The following is a 21889-nucleotide window of genomic DNA, read 5'->3' on the forward strand; positions in this document are numbered from 1 at the left end:
GAGTGAGACCCTGTCTCACACAAAGGCAACTCATTTGAGCTGAGGCTTGGCTATACTTTTAATTGTCCACATAGAATAGAGGAAAAACAATGTTTTTCATCTTTTTTAATCTTCCATTTACCTTTTAGTAAGACAAATTATCTTTATGTAAAACTGTGGAAGAACAGTTACATAGATTGTTGCAGCTTAGATGATTTTCAAGAAGTTTAAATTCTACACATAAGGATACATACCATTTTTACCAGCTATACTTTAAAATGCCAGTCTTTAAAAATTCCTCTATGTGTATATGTGGTTTCTTCTTTTCAAAAATTCATGCCTGTGAAGTTTTTAGGAATATTTTTCAAAACTTTAGTACTGAGGCATTAACTTTTTATGTGATACACCACCTTTAAATTTCTGTTTTTATTCACCCAAAGAATGAGAATTATTGTACATTGCTAGTATTTATAATTTCAGCAAACAGGATAGCAGTATAGTAACTAAAATAAACTATTAGGAAGAAATGAATGCCTACCACAGCAACAGAGCTTTAATGAGGTTAATTGTCACATACATATCCATTCCAACATAGCAGTGCACATTTCACATGACCAGCCTCTTATGTAGTTAAAAATAAAATTGCAGTTTTAAAATGTCAAGCTCCTCAACCTTACTGGATTTTAAAACAAAGCAAACAAAAGAGACAAGCATTTTCTAATCTATCTACAAGCAGAAATGCCAGAAAATAATGCTACAGTATTCCATACAACTTAAATTTCCTTTTCTAAGTCAAGACATTTCTCTTTTCTTCTGTTTTATTTTTCTTCTAATATTAAGAAAATTTAAAACGTAAATGAAAAAACTGCTTAATGTGGCAAGGAACAAGAATGAAACTAGATTTTTTTTTAGTAAAGGGGCAAATTGTATACCACCATACAAATTAAAAATGTTATGCAATGAGAAACAATAATGGAAACAGCATAATGCCACATACTATCCCAGTTTCCTGTGCTCTGAAGAACAGCTGCTATACTAAATACTAACTTGACTTATCTGAAGTATTCAATATTTTCTGATAACCCAAGCAGCATTATATTAATAGTTAGAATAATACTACAAAATGTCCTTTTACCTGTCCCACAAGAAATACACCAGGAAACTTAAGCCTGATGAATAACTACTAAGAATCTTGTCTTTTAATACAAGTCTCCTTCTAGACACAAAATCCTAGCTTTTTGTAATGTGGTTAAAAGGAGTAATGGAAAGGAAATGACTGCCAATAAACATTTCTTATTTTGCACTAGGGTGAAGAAGCCAAGACACAAATATTTGGAAGCCACTTTAGTTTCTTACCCCTTTTCAGCCAAATAGTAGGAAAACATTAGGCACCTACTTAATTCAGAAATTCATGAAACAGGGTGGACAACAGCCTTGAGTAGGGGAAGCATTTGGAATGGTAATCAACTACTTAATTACATAATGGGGAGCTGGGCATACAAAGAAAAGGGCTCAGAAGAAATATCTTGAAAAGTAAGCAATATGGAAACTGAGGACAGAAGTGAGGCTAATCAAATGTTCTTAGGAAGATGTTGCCCCCCTGAAAATATGCTCCCCCAATAAAACACGTAAATAACTACTCTTAAGGAAAATATTTTCTCTAAAGAATGTCACAATTTGGAGTGAAGTTACTTAACAAAACAGGGAATAAAACCTTTATGTTGGCTGTAGCAGTTATTTTCTTTGGGTAGATTATACTTAAAATATTTCCTTCATACATACTTCTGTTAAAAATGTTTTTTTCCCATTCTTGAGTTTTACAATGTCTCCTATCCAAACTTCAAATTTCATTAGAGCCGGCTACATTTGTTTTAGTGCCAAATACAGGTATCAAGTGATGACAGACACTTATGTGAGGTACACAATCAATTAAAGACTGGAAATTGGGGTATTATCATGTAAGACATTTGAGAGGCCAAAAGTCATATAATTTTAAGATACTTCATGATGTTACAGTAATAATTCATCTATATAACAATTACTTTGACATAAGTGGCATATCAGAATTTAACTTATTTACTTAGATCTTAAGGAATATTAGATGTATTTTCACATGAACACTCAAATCATGCTATTATTATCAGTCACTGGGAGAACAGCCAAAGTAATCAGGCAGTCTAAGGCACATATAGACCCAATAATTTATAAATTTTCACCATTATGAGGTACCCTGTTTTTAATAAATATGACAATAACAGGCGCTTGAAATGGGGGCAAGGTGAATAAGTACCCAGTAAATTGTATACTTTTATAAAGTAGTGTATTTGAGAACATAAACTGAGATACAAAAGGAATTTCCTTACTTTAAAAAAAGTGACTTCTATGTTAGTAGATTTCTTTAAAATAACTTACCTTATATTTAAAAGTTAGTCATTTACATACTTAAGAAATCAGCAGCAATCTAAAAAAATTAAAAGGCAGTTTTCTTGGGTAATGAACCTGTGACTCCAAGACAGACAACAATGTGGAAATTAACTTAGGAGACTGACTTTCTATTCTAGTAATTCAGTGGTTTTTTACTTTATAAAGGTTTGGAAGAATTAATGAATTTCTTTTTTTCTTAAGACAGGGTCTCACTCTGTTGCCCAGGCTGGAGTGCAGTGGTGTGATCACAGCTCACTGCAGCCTCGAACTCCTGGGGGGAAGCAATCCTCCACATGTTGGCCTCCTGAGTAACTAGGGCTACAGGCATGAGCCACCATGCTCAGCTAATTTTTATTTTTATTTTTGGAGAGACAGTGTCTCACTATGTTGCCCAGGTTGGTCTCTAACTCCTGGTTTCAAGTGATTCTCCAGTCTTGTACTCCCAAAGCACAAGGATTACAGGCCCGAGCCACCACACTCAGCCAATCAATTTCAAAGTGCTAATTAACCTCTTTCAGACACAGGATGTGGCAGAGTAATTAGAAGAAACTGACCTTTCTTAACATCTTTCCTCTATTATCTTCCTTTTCTTATTCTTGCCTCTTAATTTGTCATACACAGTTACAAAATATATGAATCAGGATTTATGTTGGCATGAAAATTATATGCAATACAATCAATAAGTGAAGAAGGGAGGGGGTGGTGTGGCTCTAGTCCCAAAGTTAATGTCATAAAGAGAAATAATGTAAGTATTTGTATTTCTTAGATCTTCTTCTATTTTACTCTTAATACCCAAAAAGAGTCCTATCACTTAACATTTTTATATATTTTGTAGTGTTTATTTTTGATGTGACCAAATGAAAGGTTTCTGAATTTTAAAGTGCAATTCACTGTATGTTAATACACAGCCTGCATATGACCTAACTGCTTCAAACTTGGCATCAAATGCTGTCTTTTTGGCACTTATAAGTAGGGTGTAGATAAAGATATTTGACAAGAGCACAACAGTGTTTGTTAAGGTCTTTTCAAAAGCCCATTTGAGATTATTCAGGCAGGCTCATCAGTTGACGGCTAGCCTATCTTTCCTTCTTCCTGTTAGTCTGACTGCCTTTTTACCCATTTCATTGCCTGTCAAATCCTCCTCAAGAAGAAGAGGCAAGGGAAATAAATGAAAATGAAACCCATTAATTTCCAATATTCACAATGAAATCAATCGTGTCATCAATCTGTATACTGTCTGACCATTTTTCTGGATCATTTTCTATTAGCAACATAGTCCCTTTAGTTTGTACTTTACAACTAGTATTTTCTACCAGGATGCACAGTTTAAAAAATGGCTTGAAGAGCCAAGTATGTTCCAAATACGTCCAATATAATTATAAATATGGTCATTTTCTTGATTACTAGAGATCTGTGCCTGATGGAATCACATTTTGTGAATTAGCAATAGTTTGGTAATAATTCACACAAAATTCCCCATAATTACTAGGAATAACTGAAAGCTGGGAGTATAAAACTTTCATTAACTCAATATTATGTAGCCATTTGGGCCAGCAAAAAGTGTAAAATATTATTCCCAATAACCACTGTGGATAAAAATGTGAACAGAATAATATAATATTTTGAAAATATTTTAATATTTGCCATTTTTTGCCTGTGCTATTAATATATACATTGATTTAGTAATAAATATACTACTATTACAGAGTGCAATATTTTTAGTATTCATAACTGGTTGAAATTAATGCTGCTATAACCTCAAGAAAGGAATAAATAAATACCATGTCCAAATTCCAAACTAATGCTCAAAAGGTTAGCATTAACAAAAACTATAAAATAAACATGTTGGGCATTATCTCTTTAAGCATGATTCCTGTAACCAAAGCAAAAAAATCACTTTTCTCAGCCCTGACATTTCACATGATGGCTTTAAAAGAAAATATAACATACAAACCCTATCACTTCTTTTTTTTTTGCATAGGGAACGAATTAATTGTATTTTTAAATGCAGCAATCTTTTAATGAAATGTTTTCATCACATAGTACTTGTTTTCTGTATGAATTCAGAACTTTTGAGCAATAAAAGTGCTCTGCATAAGTTTATAAAATATGCTTTCTGGATTTAAAATTCAACAGAAAAATTTCCAAACCAGTCATAGGTATGATTCTAAAATATTATGTACATAATATATGACTACAGGAGGAAATTCCTCACTGTAGTACAACACAGTGTACAAATATGAAGCACAGTGTTTAGTTTAATTTCCCTTTAGGTTTTCCTCACATTGGTGCATAAGTGGCTGACTACATGACACAACATGCCCCATTCTACTTGTTGCATACAAAGTAGAAGAGGGATGTGAGGACAAATTTAAAGTAGAAAATGAAAATAAATGGCAAAAATACAGTGCAAATGCTTTAAACAGTGCACTTTATAAAATAGTTTGCTTTATTCATACTTTTTTATAAAGTGCAATATTACTTAAAACAGAGAGACATGTACCTTAATATTCTGCAATAACCATTAAAACAAATTGCCAGGAAAGAGCAGTGCAAAATTAAAAACATACACATAGCTTAGCATGCATCTCAGATGGATCCCGAATACAGAGTATGGGACCTTGAGTTCTTATATCTTTTTTTTTTTTCACTTTTTAGAAAAAGTTTAATAATAGCAGGTTATCATCATATGTAACAATAAAATAAAAACAATAAGTTAAAATCTTCTCTCAAGAAGTAAGTATATGCCACACATAAAATTCATTACAGAATCTTTTTTGAAAACAGACCCCTTTCTCTGATAAATCATAGTTTGAAGGGTGCAAATTTCAAAAACCCACATTGTCCACAAGGCAAAGCAAAAGGTATCATCACAGTATGAGTCATTTCTTGTTGGCAGACATCTGGAAAACCTGTGACTTACAAGCAGCTCAAATCTAGCCCTAATTAAATTTACAGGAATCTTTGCTCTTTCAAGAATAGTCTTGTTGGCATCATGCTAGGTTGCTAAAAAGAGTAATATGTGCTCTATTCACAGTAACATTCTCTGTCCAGTGCTTTTGGATGAGGATAACCAAACAGGTTTTCCTGAAAAAAATCATTAGGAGGCAGATTCCAATGAGACCAACGGGAAACATTTTTAAAAGCGTAAAAGATCGCCTCAGGCATATGCTGAGGGAATAAAGGTGCAATGGATCACTGATACACTCCTACCATGCCTAAGCTACTGAGTCCGAGAACTGGAAGAGGGTCTCCGGGTTATTGCTGTCGGCAGGATTGCTGGGCTGCAGTGTCTTGGTGGGTGTAGTTTTACCGTGAGAATGAGAGGAAGAAGAATGGGAACTCTCACTGGAACTGCTGCGCGTCTCGGTACTGGTGCTAGTCTTTTTCATTTTTCTTCTCTTAGCCAAAGGGGCCTTATCGACATTCTGAAGGCAAAACCCCTCTCTCTTGTATTTGTTAAAGGCCTAGGGGGGAAAAAAGGGAACCCCTGTGAAGGTAAAAGTACTGAAGCTTTCCTAGCAGTTATGACTTAACGGCAGAAGACAACTTTCCATTGGCAACTGCAGCCCCAAGTTGTTTTAAGGGAACAAAGCTCTTAAAACCTTTATATCTAAGCCTATTGGCAGGGTGGAGAAGTTCATGGGAAAAAAATTCTGAGGGCTCTGTTTAAATGAAACTAGCTAGGCGGTCTGAGAGTCACAATTCTAATAAATCTTTTGAAGACGTTAGTACTACATCCTAATATGAAACAATTGACTGGAAATTCCTGAAGACCATCAGTAATCTAAACTATCCCCATTGCTTTTACTGGTTCTGTGTCTAAGATTTAAAATTCTGAACACAAAGTCCCAATGCAAGCAGACTCGACACATTCTGAGTCTTTGCTCTTCACTCCCATTCAATGTCATTGGATATATACTGGACATTTACACGCACAGAGAAGCACAGCTCTACAGCCTTGCCCTGGCTTTCTCCTCCTGCAGCCTGTCTTCACTCTCCTTAGCCTAGGCTTGGACAACGCTGCAGTTACACCTTGTAGTTGTCACCTTGCAATCTATGTCACTGAGAAGATTTGGATCATCTGATAGAAATTCTTGCAGTTAATCTCTTTACCATCTCGACATTTCCTAGTTTATTACTTTTTAAATACATTTCTGCTGCTGAAGAAGCACTATCCCTATACCTTCTCCTTTCTCGAAATAATCCCTTTGAAGGTGACTTTCTGTTTCCCTAACTCATCTTATACTATACTTCACATGAATTATCTTAATGTATTTGCATCTGCTTGGCACAAATGTGCATAATCCACAGTTTCTACCGGATAGTCTCAGTCTTTCAAACATACAATCTATACTTAATACCAATGAACTTACTTCATATCCCTCCCAGTTTTAAGAATGTGTGATGTACTAAATGGTTGTAAAATGAATGGACTTTCAAATGTGCCTTAGTTCCTAATGTTTATTATGGTTTTTAAAGAAAATTATTTAGTCTATTTGAGAGGAAAAAGTTCTATTATCTCATCTCATAAGGTCATTCTAAAAATTAAATATGTATTTTGTGGGTTAGCAGTGACTCCGGTCCCCTGTGCACTTTTTGTTATAAAGTGTTTATAACCATGAAGCAATTTATAAAAACATACCTAAAAGTAAAAGGACACATATTATTTTAAATGTGAAACAAAGAAAACGTATCTGAGGCTACAGAGTAAGAACATTTGATTATGATTCCTACTCAAACCGCCCAACATGTACAGAGCACAGGGCCTTACGTGGAAGGTTGCTTTCACACAGGTATGCACGGCAGCTCCGGAAGATCCTAGAATATCCGGAGTCATCAGAGGATTGGAGGACAGCTGACTGCCATCTTGAAGCCATTCATTGTACCTCAAGCCAGACATTTTAAGCCTTTTGTTTGGATCTACTGTGAGAAGTCCTGTGGGAATAGATATTTTTATTTTATGACTTGTCATTTTAAACATGGTTTAAAAACAAACTCAGAAATAAATCTCAGCTATGTTCACATGACATAATGGTTTCTATATAGTTTTAACCTCCTACAAAGATAATTAGATTTTCCTATTCATTTAAATTCTTTTGTGAATGCTGGATTCTAATGATAAAGTCACAGTAGCCTATTTCTAGGAAGCTCCAGGCGAAGTGGCTTTTCAATCAGGAGAAAATAAACATCCAAAACAAAGATTCCTACTGGTGACTTGGTAAGCTCCAAATGAGCAAAAAGCACACAGATCTACTTCATCCATGTACCAAACATTTACTGGCCATCTTCTATAGGTCAGGGAGTGCAGTAAGGCACTAGAGATATGGAGATGGAGATGCAGAGAGGAGCTATTAATATTAGACGAGACACAGGCAAAACCCCAGCTATTACAACAGCAGGGACAAGTGCGATAGCAAGATACACAGGCACAGTGTGTTAGCAGGCCCAAGGGAGAGTGTAGCCTAGGGAGTGAGGGCGTCCTGGAAGGCTTCTAGGAGATGAATCCTGTAGGATAAGGAGAAGTGGCTAGGGAAGAGGATTAAGAAGAGCGTGTAAAGACACGGAGGGATCTGAAAGCTCAGCATACCTGAGGAATTCAAATATCCTGCAACGGCAGAGCTGGGGTGAGGAGGAAGCAAAGGCAGACAGGACCAGGTCATGAGGGGCTTTGAATGTTAAATGCTAGGTTAAGGAGTCTGACCTGAAGCAAACAGAGAGTCTCCAAAGGATTTTTGGCAGAAAAGAGGCATAATCACATTTGGATTCTAGAAAAGTCCCTCTATTGACAGATGATGAACAGCTTAAGTCAGAGGAAGTGAGGCAAGGTGAAAGGATGTTGCAGGATTTCGGGAGAGAAATGGTGATGAGAACAAACGCAATGGCATGTGAATGGGAAGGAAGGGACCGGACTGCTAGAAGCGCTGCTGAATCTGTAGAACTCTGTGACTGGCTGTAGAAGGCAAGGCAGGTGCAGGTATCCAGGAGGACGCCTAGGTTTCTGTTTTGGTGATCTGGCTTCTTAGCAATGCCACTGTTGACAGGAGGAAAGACAGGAGGAGGAGTGTGTCTGAGGGAAAGGACAGTCAAAAAGTATTGGTTTGTTTTAGATGTGTTTGACTGAGATGCCAGTGGAAGTCAAGTGCTAGCTCATGTTAGAAATGTGGATACCATTACTAAAGAGAATGTTCTGATAAGAAGACAAGGCTGAAGAGAGTAGCCTGGAAGCCTTTTAGAATACACATGGATTCCTTGAGTAATTAACATGCAAATGTATGTGTAATGGGCATGATTCTACTTCAATCACTACACATCATATAAAATGTAAAATTTCATTAGATTCTTACCTTGGATCAAATCTTTAGCCTCTTGGGATACATTCTTCCAGGCTTCTCCTTCAAAGGAGAAATCTCCCTTTTTAATTTTCTTCATGATTTCCACTGCGCTGGTACACGTCAAACTTCGGTCATGAGATTGGAAGGGAACCTGTCCTGACAACATTGTGTACTATCAGGGGAAAAGTAACAAAACAGAATGACTACCCAGATCTGTTAAAGCCACTCTAATAATCCTAATAGTAACATAATTGGTGTAATTTACCAATTGCTACAACTAGCATGATTGAGTTTAAAAGATTACATGATTCCTCAGGGATCTAGAACTAGAAATACCATTTGACCCAGCCATCCCATCACTGGGTATATATCCAAAGGATTATAAATCATGCTGCTATAAAGACACATGCACATGTATGTTTATTGCGGCACTATTCACAATAGCAAAGACTTGGAACCAACCCAAATGTCCAACAAAGACAGACTGGATTAAGAAAATGTGGCACATATACACCATGGAATACTATGCAGCCATAAAAAATGATGAGTTCATGTCCTTTGTAGAGACATGGATGAAGCTGGAAACCATCATTCTCAGCAAACTATCGCAAGGACAAAAAACCAAATACCACATGTTCTCACTCATAGGTGGGAATTGAGCAATGAGAACACATGGACACAGGAAGGGGAACATCACACACCGGGGACTGTTGTGGGGTAGGGGGAGTGGGGAGGGATAGCATTAGGAGATATACCTAATGCTAAATGACGAGTTAATGGGTGCAGCACACCAACATGGCACATGTATACACATGTAACAAACCTGCACGTTGTGCACATGTACCCTAAAACTTAAAGTATAAAAAAAAAAAAAGATTACGTGACTTCTATCACTGAGGCAGTGAATACATCTCAAAGACTTGTAAACCAGTGGCATGGCTTGTTATAATATAGATTTAAAATCACATTTATGACTATACTCAGAGCAATAAGAACAGAAAAGGATAATCCAACTGCTTCAGAAAAGATGGTACTGATGTTAACAGAAAATAGAGAGATAGCAGAACTCCTGAATAACTATGTTTTTCTATTCCATTTCCACCATCCTTTCCCCAGGACATGTAACTATGGTTAAGGACTTGAAAAACTTTATATAGGCCTTCCTATTTGATCTGTAATTACCCCTGTTTTTATTTTATTTTTCTCACTGTTGTCTTAAATACAGTGAATTATCTACAGCCACCTGTTTTCATTGTAGCCATATGTTTGAAATCTATGTTTAAGATTTTCCCCTTTATAAAGTTAACAGAATAACAAACAAGCCAAGGCTTATCTTTGTAGCAGAGATTGCATTTTAGAAAAGTGATCCTTTAAAATTCTTGGGAGGGTTTTTCTCTGCTCACTGATTTTCGGTCTTGCAGAGATGGCGGGTTGGTCATCAATGGTGGTGGCTTGGCTGGTGTTAAGTAGCTGTGTCTGGGTATGGACCAGAGAGGACCAAAAGGCGGCCCTACCGGATGGTGTGAGAAGGGAGCAGTGGTGTCGGCAGGAGCCTGGGCTGAGGGAAGCGTGCTCATCCTGGCACTTAGAAAGGGACACAGAGGGGAGGCTCAGTGTCAACCCCAGCCCTAATTAGGAGACATGGAAGCCACAGGATGCTCTGGTGATCTAGAAACAATATGCCATCTTTCTTTTCTGGTCACGTTTCTGACAAGTGGGCTCACCCTCACTATGGCAAGATGGTGAAACAGCTCTTACACACTGGCTCTTCAGAAAAGATGGAAACTCCTAGACAGGCTAATAAAAATAACATAAAAAGGACAACCAGGAGATCCAATAAGGTAAGGTAATAAACAAAACATGAGTAAGAAGGATGGAGAAGACAGGAATAAGACCCAGATGCAGCAGGAAGAGAAACTTGACACCTCCGAGGTTACAAGAGACTATAAGGCTTTGGACAAGTTTGGATTTTCTGTAATAGAAAATTGTGCCTGAGAAGAATAAAAACTATATGCATCAGAATGCGCAGAGTTTGAAAATTGAAGACATGGAGAAGGAACCTCAGTTTCTAATTTGGAGCAACCTAACGAGGAAGATTAATTGCTCTAAGAAGGGCAATGTCAGAACGTCTGTAGAAGGCAGACAAAACTCCCTAAATCCTTGATGTAGCTTGAAGGCAGGCTACGACTAGGTCTGAGTGAGCCAGTCCACAGGCTGGCAGTAACTGTCCAAGATTAACTGGAGTCTCACAACTGATACCGTGCCTCCACCTGCCCCTCACCTGACTTCTTCCCTCCTGTATCCTTCATGCAGACACCAGAGTAACAGTCATGCAACTTAAATCTTACAACATTCCCCTATCCAAATCCCTTCACTGGCTTCCTTCAGTCTCTGACTCTTGCCTCTCTTTTTCAGCCTCAGCTTCTGCAGTTCCCCATATTCCAATCCTGTGCTCCCAACAACAGTTCTCAGGGCTCTGGGACTTTCCACATGCTGTTTGGTCTCCTTAGAATGCCATTTTTTTTCTTCAGCTGGCAAAGTCCCATGCATCCTAGTGTAACCCAGTTACCCAGTTTGGGTAACTGGGAACTCTGCAGTCCTCTACTCCAGAGAGAAGACATGTGGCACAGAAGCAGAGGAAATGAGTATTAGGGTCACACCTGGCTGCAAACAACTGCTTTGTCAATAACTAGCTTCGGGATGGGCAAATACGTTAACTTCTCTTAGACCATTTCTTCATGGGTAAAAGTAACAAGTGATATTATAAGGTTATATGAAATCATACATTTAACATACCTAGTATTGTGCCTGGCACACAGCAGGTGCTCAGCAAATGGTTAATAAGTCTCTTAATGCTTCCCCTCTATGGAAAGAATTCTTTCTTCATGATCTTATCCTCCACTACCGTATCCACAGTGCTATCTACACAGCCACTGAACTGGTGTGCACACCTGTAGATGCCCTATCACTTTGTGGGGTAACTCAATACAACTGTCCACATTGCTAAACTATGAGCTCTCTAGAAGCAGAACTATGTCTTATGTATCACTGTATCCCCTGAACCTTGCATAGTGCCAGAATTTGCTATCCCATGCTTATTTCCTGAATGAGTAAGAACCCTTTAAGAACACTTAAGACAGTGATATGATAGAGACTGTACTGTGGTCTTGATTAAACAGAGGGATGCCACCAAATGACAGCTCTGATGAGTCTGTGGAACTTGTGTCACATGTGTTCCAGATCCCCCCTCCCCTTCCTCGGATGCCAGGAATTCCGCTCCTTTTCCCTAAGTTTCTAGAATCCTATTTCCCTGACTCTTGCTATTGAATAGAATATAGTTTCCCCAGGTCTTGCCTTTCTAGCTGCAAGTTTACCTCCCCAAACATGGAACAAAAGCTCTTCTAATATCTACAGTGAAGGAAAGAAAGGAAAGCAGAGCAAAGTTAGTCCTGTTAATGCGATTAGGCACCATTATAGGGTATTTTCCTCATTCCCCAGAAGTGGAATGATATAATTCTCATTCTGCAGAGCAGAAAACTGGGGCTCCAGTGGTCAGGGGCATAATGAAACCTCCTCCTCTAAAAGACAACCTACTGTACCTTGTACCACTAAGAAACAGGAATAGAACTTAGTGGGCTTCTTTGCATTTTGGAGGTAGCATACATTGCACTTGAGAATACTGCTCTAAGAAATTTATCAAGTGACTCGGAAGGCTACCTGTTTCAAGTGGGGCCTAGCATAGGCTTTTGTTATAGGTCCAATCCTGCCAATTAGCAGGAAGCTACTTGGGCCATAGGATTCAGTTGCTCTGATTGTACTATAGGTATCTATGAAAGATGAGACTCTCTCGCAGCCACAACAGGAGACTCTCAGAGCAGACCTGAAGTATTCTGGTGCAAGGTGGGGCCTTCTGTGGCAGATAACTATTTTCCAAATAACAGCTCCTGAGATGTTACCAGACCCTGGCAGGCTCTGAGTGCCTCAACATGCAATCCCAAGAGCAGTGCATCATCTGCTAAGATCAGCAGATGCCTTGATTCACCAAGTCAGGTAGGTACAGCAACAAACCAATGCACTATAGAAATGGCACACTCAGAATCTGCCCTGGGCAGTCCAGAAGGCATGAGTAAATGACGTGCTTACACGCATGTCACCTGTCTTGGATGCACTAACACTTCTTCCTTAACTCACACTATGGCCTCACTGGAGGAGGTTCCCTATGATCAACTGATGAGCCTGGTTGACAGATGGTTCACTTAAGTGCAGCCGGCCTGTAGAACATGACAGACTCAGCAAAGATACCAACTGGCTCAGGATAATACCTTGTGGGGTCGGGGTGCTGTCTCTGAGAGCTGTGCTGAACCAACGGCTGATGGGTCCAGGTCCTCCGCATCTAGATTCTATGGGTGCATGACCCACTTACAGAACTCATGCTTCCTGGCTCTGCTCAGAGATCTGTTCCATGAGCTCAAGTGATCAGCTGCACTTGGTGATGGCACGCGGCCAGCCCAGTAGCACATGCTCTGCTCTCTTTTCCTCAGTCCTGCACCCTTGGGATTATGCTCTTTAATAACATAATATGACATAAGTATTAGCTTCAGGTTTCGCTTTCCGGGGAACACAGAATAGAATATCTTTCTCTCCACTCCTGATTTTTTTTTTTTTTTTTTTGAGTTGGAGTCTCACTCTGTCGCCCAGGCTAGAGTGCAGTGGCACGATCTTCGGCTCACTGCAACCTCTGCCTCCCGAGTTCAAGCAATTCTCCTGCCTCACCCTCTCAAGTAGCTGGGATTACAGGCGCCTGCCACCATGCGCAGCTAACTTTTGTGTTTTTAGTAGAGATGGGGTTTCACCATATTGGTCAGGCTTGTCTCTTGGCAAGGCTGGTCTCGAACTCCCGACCTTGTGATCTGCCCGCCTCGGCCTCCCAAAGGGCTGGGATTACAAGCATGAGCCACTGCGCCTGGCCACCACTCCTAATTTTTTATTGTGTTAAAATACATTTAACAAAATGTACTATGTTAACCATTTTTAAGTGTATAGTTCGATGGTATTAAATATCTTCACGGTATGCAACCATCATCACCATCCATCTCTAGAACTCTTTTCATCTTGTAAAACTAAAACTCTATACCCATTAAATAATAACTCCCCATTCTCCTTTCCCCCACAACCCCGGCAACCACCATTTTACTTTCTGTCTCTATGATTTTGAATACCCTAAGTATCTTTTTTGAACATACACTATTTGTCTGTTTGTAACTGGCTTCTTTAGCATAATATCCTCAATAATCATCTATGTTGTTGTACATGTGAGAATTTCCTCCATTTTCAAGGCTGAATAATATTCCAGTGTATGTATACAGCACATTTTGCTTGTCTATCATCTATCCATGGAAACTCAGATTGCATCCACATTTTAACTCTGTATGTGTCCATTAGATCTAGTTGGTTAATTCCTCTATTTCCTTCTTATCTTCTGGCCGGTTGTTTTATCCATTATTGAGAGTTGGGTATTGAAGTCTCCAATAATTATTACAGGACTATCTACTTCTCCCTTCAGTTCTGTCAGTTTTTGCTTCATTTACTTCACTGGTCTACATTAGGTGTACAAGTGTTTGTAATTATTATGTCTTCCTGTTGAATTGGATATTTTATTAATATATGAGGACCCTCTGACCTTCTTTGTCTTTTGTAAACTTTTTTTTTTTTTTGAGACAAGGTGTCGCTCTGTTGCCAAGGTCAGAGTGCAGTGGCATAATCACGACTCACTGCAGCCTTGACCTCCCCAGGCTCACGAGATCCTTCCACCTCAGCCTTCTGAGTATCTGAGGCTATAGGCACATGCTACTACATCTGGTTAATTTCTAAATTTTTTGTAGAAATGAGGTCTCACTATGTTGTCCAGGCTAGTCTCAAACTCCTGGGCTCAAGTGATCCTCCTGCCTCAGCCTCCAAAGTGCTGGGATTACAGCTGTGAGCCACCATGCCCAGCCTCTTATAAACTTTTTTGATTTAAAGTCTATTTTGTGGCCAGGAGTGGTGGCTCATGCCTGTAATCCCAGCACTTTGGGAGGCTGAGGCAGTCAGATTGCTTGAGTCCAGGAGTTTGAGACCAGTGTGGCCAATATGGCGAAACCCCATCTCTACTAAAAATACAAAAATTAGCTGGGTGTCATGGTATGTGCCTGTAATCCCAGCTACTTGGGAGGCTGAGGCATGAGAATTGCCTGAACTCAGGAGGCAGAGGTTGCAGTGAGCTGAGATTGTGCCACTGCACTCCAGCCTGGGCAACACAGCAAGACTCTGTCTCAAAAAAAAAAAAAAAAAGTCTATTTTAGTGTAGCCACTCCTGATCTCTTTTTTGTTTGTTTGTTTCTGAGACAGAGTTTTGCTCTTGTCACCTAGGCCAGAGTGCAATGGCACAATGTTGGCTCACTGCAACCTCTGCCTCCTGGGTTCAAGTGAGTCTCCTGCCTTAGCCTCCTGAGTAGCTGGGATTACAGGCACACACCACCACGCCTGGATAACTTTTGTATTTTTAGTAGAGATGGGGTTTCACCATGTTGGCCAGGCTGGTCTTGAACTTCTGACCTCAAGCGACCTGCCCGCTTCGGCTTCCCAAAGTGCTGGGATTACAGGCATGAGCCACTGCACTCAGCCCTGATCTCTTTTGATTACTATTTGCATGGAATATCTTTTCCCATAGTTTCACTTTCAATCTATTTGTCTCTTTGGATTTAAAGCGATTCTTTTGCAGACAGCATATAGTTAATCATGTTTTTAAATCCATTATGCCAATCTCTGTCCTTTGATTAGAGTTTAATCCATTTGCATTTAAAGTAATTACTGATAAAAAGGAACTAACTTCTGTCATTTTGCTATTCGTTTTCTATATGCTTGATAGCTTTTTTGTCTTTCATATTCTGCATTACTGCCTTCTTTTAGGTTTAGTTTATTTTTTTGTAATAAAACATTTAAATTCCTTTCTTCTTTCTTTTTGTATATATTCTATAGCTATTTTCTTTGTGGTTCCCAAGGGATTACATTTACTATCCTAAAGTTATAACACTCTAACTTGAATTTATATCAGTTTAACTTTAATAATGTAGAAAAACCTTTGCTCCTCTAACAGTTCTACCCAACTTCTTTTGGTTGTTTATGTTACAAAACTACATCTTTATACATCGTGTGGCCCAAAACAAACTGATAATTCTTTTAAATGCATTCGTCTCTTATGTCACGCAGAAAACAAAAAGTGAAGTTATAAACTGTTGTCACAATAATGCTAGTTTTTTACAACTGGCCATGTATTTACCTTTACTGACATCTTTATTTCTTCATAAGGCTTTGAATTAACTGTCTAGTGTCCTTTCTTGTCAGCCTGCAGGACTCCCTTGAGCATTTCTTACGGAGCGGCGTTAGTGGTAATGAAGTAATGAACTCCCTCAGCTTCTTACGGATCTAGAAATATGTTAACTTCTCCCTCACCTTTGAAGGGCAGCTTTGCCAGAGATAGGATTCTTGGTTGACAGTTTTTTTTTTTTCCTTTTAGTGCTTTGAATGTATCACTCCACTGCCTTCTGAGCCACTTTCTGATGAGAAATCTGCTGATCTAACTGAAGATCACTTGTATGTGTGGAATCGCTTTTCTCTTGTTGCTTTCAAGATTCTATTTTTTTTTTTTTTTGAGACTGAGTCTCACTCTGTCACCATCTCAGCGCACTGCAACCTCCGCCCCCCAGGTTCAAACAATTCTCCTGCCTCAGCCTCCCGAGTAGCTGGGATTACAGGTGTGCGCCACCACGCCCGGCTAATTTGTGTATTTTTAGTAGAGATGGGGTTTCGCCATGTTGGCCAGGGTGGTCTTGAACTCCTCACCTCAAGTGATCAGCCCGCCTAGGCCTCCCAAAGTGCTGGGATTACAGGTGTTTCATTATAATGTGTTTCAGTGTGGGTCTCTTTCAGTTAGTCTTACTTGAATTTTGTTGAATTTCTTAGTTGTTTATATTGTCTTTCATCAAAATTGGAAAGTTTTCCACCAATCCAATAGAATATTTCTTCCAATATTCTCTCTGTCCCTTTCTCTTTCTTCTCCTTCTGAAACTCCGACAATGCATATGTTGGTCCTCTTGATGGCATCCTATGGTCCCTTAGGCTCTGTTTGCTTTTTTCATTTTTCTGTCTGTTCCTCACTCTCAATAATTTTAATTGTCCTAACTTCAATTTCACTGATTCCTTCTTCTGCCTGCCAAATCTGCCTCTGAAACCCTCTACTGAATTTTTCATTTTAGTTATTGTACTTTTCAGCTCCAGAATTCCTTTTCATTTTCTTTTCAGATTTTCTATCTCTTTACTGTTATTTCCATTTTGTTAATACATTTTGTCTTGATGTTCCCCACATACTCCTTTAGGTCTTTCAATGTCTTTAATATAGTTGTTTTAAGTCTTTGTCTAGGCAAATTTATCATGAGGCCTTTTTCAGAAACAGTTTCTGTTGATTTATTTTTTTCTTTGAGTGGGCCATACTTTGTTTCTTTACATACCTTGTGATTCTTGTTGAAAATGGGAACTTGAACTTAATGATGTGATACCTCTGGGAATCCAAATTCTCCTCCTTCCCTAGGGTTTGCTTTTTTTGTTTTTGTTTATTGCTTTTTGTTTTTTGATTGTTATAGGCTGTCTCTGTGCTGAGGATCAGCATGGAGTACAAACTTCAGGTCTTCTCAGGTCTTTGATGAGCCTGTGGCTTTGCCTGGGCATGCTTGGTAGCTTTCTAATTTTCCCTGTATAAGCAGTTGCTTTGGAATGTATGAGAACTGAATGTCTGGCTCCCAAAGGGAAAAAGGGCGACTGGTCCTTTAAGTACTCCTGGAAATCACTTCATCCAGAGGAGGAGGAGGGGCTTGCAGTAATGGTGGCAGGCACAACAACGACCACTGCCCTCTTTGCACCTCTATAATGAGAAGCAGCAATTACAGCAATTCAGATCACAGATGCTCTATATTTGGAGGACAAGGTCCTTTTTGCCCATCCTGGCTCCCACAAGCTGTGTGTAGGTTGTTTTAGGAATACGTGCATGGCTGTCTGCTACAGGGTTGAGGGTGAGGAATGGGTGGCTGCTGTAAGTTGAGCATCCCTAACTTGTAAATCCAAAATCCAAAATGCCCCCAAAACAAACTTTTTGAGTGCCAACATGCTCAATGGAAATGCTCACGGGAGCACTTTGCATTTTGAATTTTCAGATTAGGGATGCTCAACCAGTATGTATTCTACAAATATGCCGAAATCCAAAGAAATCCGAAATCCAAAATACTTCTGGTCCCAAGCATTTTGAATAAGGGATACTCGACCTATACTGTGCTAAGAGCTAAAATTGACCAAAATTAACTGCACTTTACTGTCCAAGCCTTTCCCTGGAAGTTGAAAACTTTCAGTGGACTTCAGAGTTCCAAAATAGTTACGTCAGAGAGATTCTGCCACTGCAGTTGGTGGTGAGATAGATTCCTGGTGCTTCCTGCTGCACTGTCTTCCCAGCATCCTCTCTTTAAAATATCCTTCTATTGTTGATGAATATTGGGTTGTTTCCAGTGTAGGGAATTTTGAATCATGCTGTTATATATCTTCTTATACATGTCTTTGTTACAGAAATATACATATTTCTGTTGGATATATTCCTGAATTGGAATTGCTGGGTTATTTGGTCTGCATATGTTCAGTAGATACTGCCAAATAGTTTTCTAAAGTCTGCTCTACTTCTTTGTCCTGCCCCACTTCTTAACAGGTATATCTGTGGCTAAATATAAGAAAGCAGGGCAGGGAACGGTGGCTCACACCTGCAATCCCAGAACTTTGGGAGGCTGAGATGGGTGGACTGCTTCAGCCCAGGAGTTTGAGACTAGCCTGGGCAACATACCAAAACCCCGCCTCTACAAAAAATACAAAAATTAGCTGGGCATGGTGGTGTGTGCCGGTAATCCCAGCTACTTGGAAGACTGAAGCAAGAGGATCACCTCAGCCTGGGAGGTCGAGGCTGCAGTGAGCCACGAACATGCAACTGCACTTCAGCCTGGGCAACAGAGCAGGATCTTGTCTCAAAAAAAAAAAAAAAAAAAAAGGGCTGGGCACGGTGGCTCACGCCTGTAATCCCAGCACTTTGGGAGGCCGAGGTGGGCAGATCATGAGGTCAGGAGATCGAGACCATCCTGGCCAACATGGTGAAATCTCGTCTCTACTAGAAATACAAAAAAAAAAATTAGATGGGCGAGGTGGCGGGCGCCTGTAGTCCCAGCTACTCCGGAGACTGAGGCAGGAGAATGGCATGAACCTAGGAGGTGGAGCTTGCAGTGAGCGGAGATCGCGCCACTGCACTCCAGCCTGGGTGACAGAGCAAGACTCCATCTCAAAAAAAAAAAAAAAAAGAAAAAAGAAAAAAAAAGAAACCAATCTTTATAAATAAAGTTTTCTTGTTTTCTGGCATGTAATAATGCAATAGGTTGTTGGGTGAAAAAACTAACTTTCCAACTTTGTAAGTATTGGAGAGGATACTGGTGATAATATAAAAGATCCCTTTTCTGGAAGAGGTAGAATTAAACAAACTTTAGGATCCTCTCAGTTTCAAGCTCTTAAAATTTTAGTTGATTATCTAGAAATATCTGTTAAGGATAACTTTGTGTCTGCAAATTGTTTGCAAATACTGTAGCAAGGTATAGCTCTATCTCTACATAAAGATATATATGTATGTCTGTATATATGTATTATATATACTGACATATATACATATACTCATACATATAGAGAGAGCATGCACACTAGAAATAATTAGAAAGAAAAAGGAAATGCAGCAAAATGTCAGATGTTCATAGTAATATTCTCTCATATTTTCTTTAGCATTAAAATTTTCAAAATAAAATTGTGGGAAAAAAATTTAAAAATAAGGTCTTGAGAATAAAACACTTCAAACAAAATTTTATAACACTTCACAGGTATGTTATATATCTTATCCTACTTTCTCTAAATACTGTGTACTGTGGACTGAATGTCTGTATTCTCCTTGCGCCCCCTGGGGATTCACACATTGAAGCCCCAGCTCTCCATGTGACTGTATTTGGAGACAGTGCCTTTAGGGAGGTAACTAAGGTTAAATGACGTTATATGGGTAGGCCTCTGATCCAAGAGAATCAGTGTCCTTAAAGGGACAGACACTTTGTGAGTGTGCAGACCAAGGAAAGGCTATGTGCGGACACAGCAAGCAGGTGGCCATCTGTAACCCAAAGAGAGGGCCCTCACCAGACACCAATACTGCTGGCATCTGGTTCGTAAGACTACCCAGCATCAAGAACTGTGAGAAAATAAACTTCTGTTGTTTAAGCTGCCTAATTTGTGGTATTCTGTTACAGCAGCCTAAGCAGATTAATATATCGTGTAAGCTCTATTTTTATTAAAGTCCTATACATTTCAGATAGGGATTGTATATCCATCAGGTATAATGGGTTGTAATCAAAACCTCATAATACTACACGATGTATCTTCCTGGAGTATTTATTTTATTCAATGAGGACAATATAACTTGTTTTCATATTAAAATATCCACATACATGTTTATTAGATGTAAAATACAAAACTTCCATTTATTTCTAAAACAAATCAGGAGACTTCAAATAAATTTTGTGCTTGTTATGGGATAATTCAGCCTTTGTATCTAGATATGCACATATAGAAAAGTTAGCAAAGCATTCTTTTTTTCGGATAGTTTAATGCACATATAGAAAAGTTTTTTCGGATAGTTCTATGCACATATAGAAAAGTTAGCAAAGCACTCTTTTTTTCGGATAGTTTAATGAAGGTATTATTTTTGTTCATTTTCATCTGTATTTTATCATGTACCTCTAAAAAGAAAGGACTTTTGTTTTTTGGAGACAGGGTCTTGCTCTGTCACCCACTGTGGAGTGTGGTAGTGTGATCACAGCTCACTGCAGTCTCAACCTCTGGGCTCAAGTGAGCCTCTCACCTCAGCCTCCCAAGTAGCTGGGACTACTGGCATGAGCCACCATGCCCAGCTAATTAAAATTTTTTTTTTTTCTTTTAGAGACTGGGTCCCACTGTGTTGCCCTGGCTGGTCTTGAGCTCCTGGGCTTAAACAATCTTCCTACCTTGGCCTCCCAAAGTGCTGGGATTACAGACTGTGTCTCTCCATAAAAGGCAAGCACCTTTAAAACCACAACCACAATATCAGTATCACATCTAAAAAAAATTAGTAGTAATTCCTTTGTATCATTCAACATCTAATCAATATTCAAATTTCCCTAGCTGTGGTATATACATAGTATATAAATTAGATCTATATGAATTACATTTAATTTGAATTTAATAAATAGAATTTAAATTAAGCTGGGCACTGTGGCTCATGCCTGTAATCCCAGCATTTTGAGAAGCCAAGGCAGGAGGATCACTTGAAGCTAGGAATTTGAGACCAGCCTGGGCAACAAGCAAGACTTCGTTTCTATTTAAAAAAAAAAAAAAATTAGCTGGGGTATGGTGGCATGTGCCTGTGGTCCCAGCTACTCAGGAGGCTGAGGTAGGAGGATCACTTGAGGCTGCAGTGAGCTATGACGGTGCCACTGCACTCAAGCCTGGGCGACACAGGGAGGCTATCGCAGAAAAAAAAAAAAAAGAATCTAAATTAGAAAGTGCTTGAATCAGGATTTCAGTAAGATGCAAATATTGTTTCTTATGTGTCTTTTCATCTGTAAGTTCTCAGTTTTTTTTTTTTACCATTTATTTGTTGAAGAAACTGGGTTGTTTGTTCAGTAGAACTTCCCGCAGACTGGATATTGTGATTATCCTGTGATAACATTTAATCTGTTTTTTTGTCCTATTTCTCTTAAAAATTTGACAATTAGATTTAGAGAGAAGCATGGCTTCCATCCATGTCATTACACAAAGTTATTTCTATAGTTAAGGAATTCAGAGGCTCCAAAATACCCTGCTGCATGTTTAAGACTGCCTTTTAAAACCTTAAAGAGCTTGATGGACATAATTGGCCTTTAGCAAGAGAAAAGAAATTACTAAAAATGAAAGTCTCTTTTTTATTTAGATTAATCTTTAAGACATGCTACTAATAAAAATGCCTTCAATTTAAGTCCTTCAAC

The 21889-nt window shown here is 38.9% G+C and overlaps 1 protein-coding gene across 6 annotated transcripts in view; it reads right to left on the reverse strand.

The window, feature by feature from the left end:
- Positions 1-3230: 3230 nt before the first annotated feature.
- Positions 3231-21889, reverse strand: part of RPS6KA5 (ribosomal protein S6 kinase A5) — a 190963-nt gene continuing 172304 nt past the window's right edge. For 4 of the 6 annotated variants that reach the window (XM_024231299.3, XM_024231300.3, XM_054529828.2 and 1 more), the window contains 3 exons: positions 8751-8910; positions 7178-7341; positions 3231-5870 (listed from right to left, as the gene is read on the reverse strand). In XM_024231299.3, the coding sequence (XP_024087067.1) occupies positions 5622-5870; positions 7178-7341; positions 8751-8910 (573 nt within the window). In that variant the 3' untranslated portion in view covers positions 3231-5621. 6 annotated transcript variants of the gene reach the window in all.

This window comes from Pongo abelii, chromosome 15 (assembly GCF_028885655.2).
Source record: "Pongo abelii isolate AG06213 chromosome 15, NHGRI_mPonAbe1-v2.0_pri, whole genome shotgun sequence".
Classification (NCBI taxonomy): Eukaryota; Metazoa; Chordata; class Mammalia; order Primates; family Hominidae; genus Pongo; species Pongo abelii.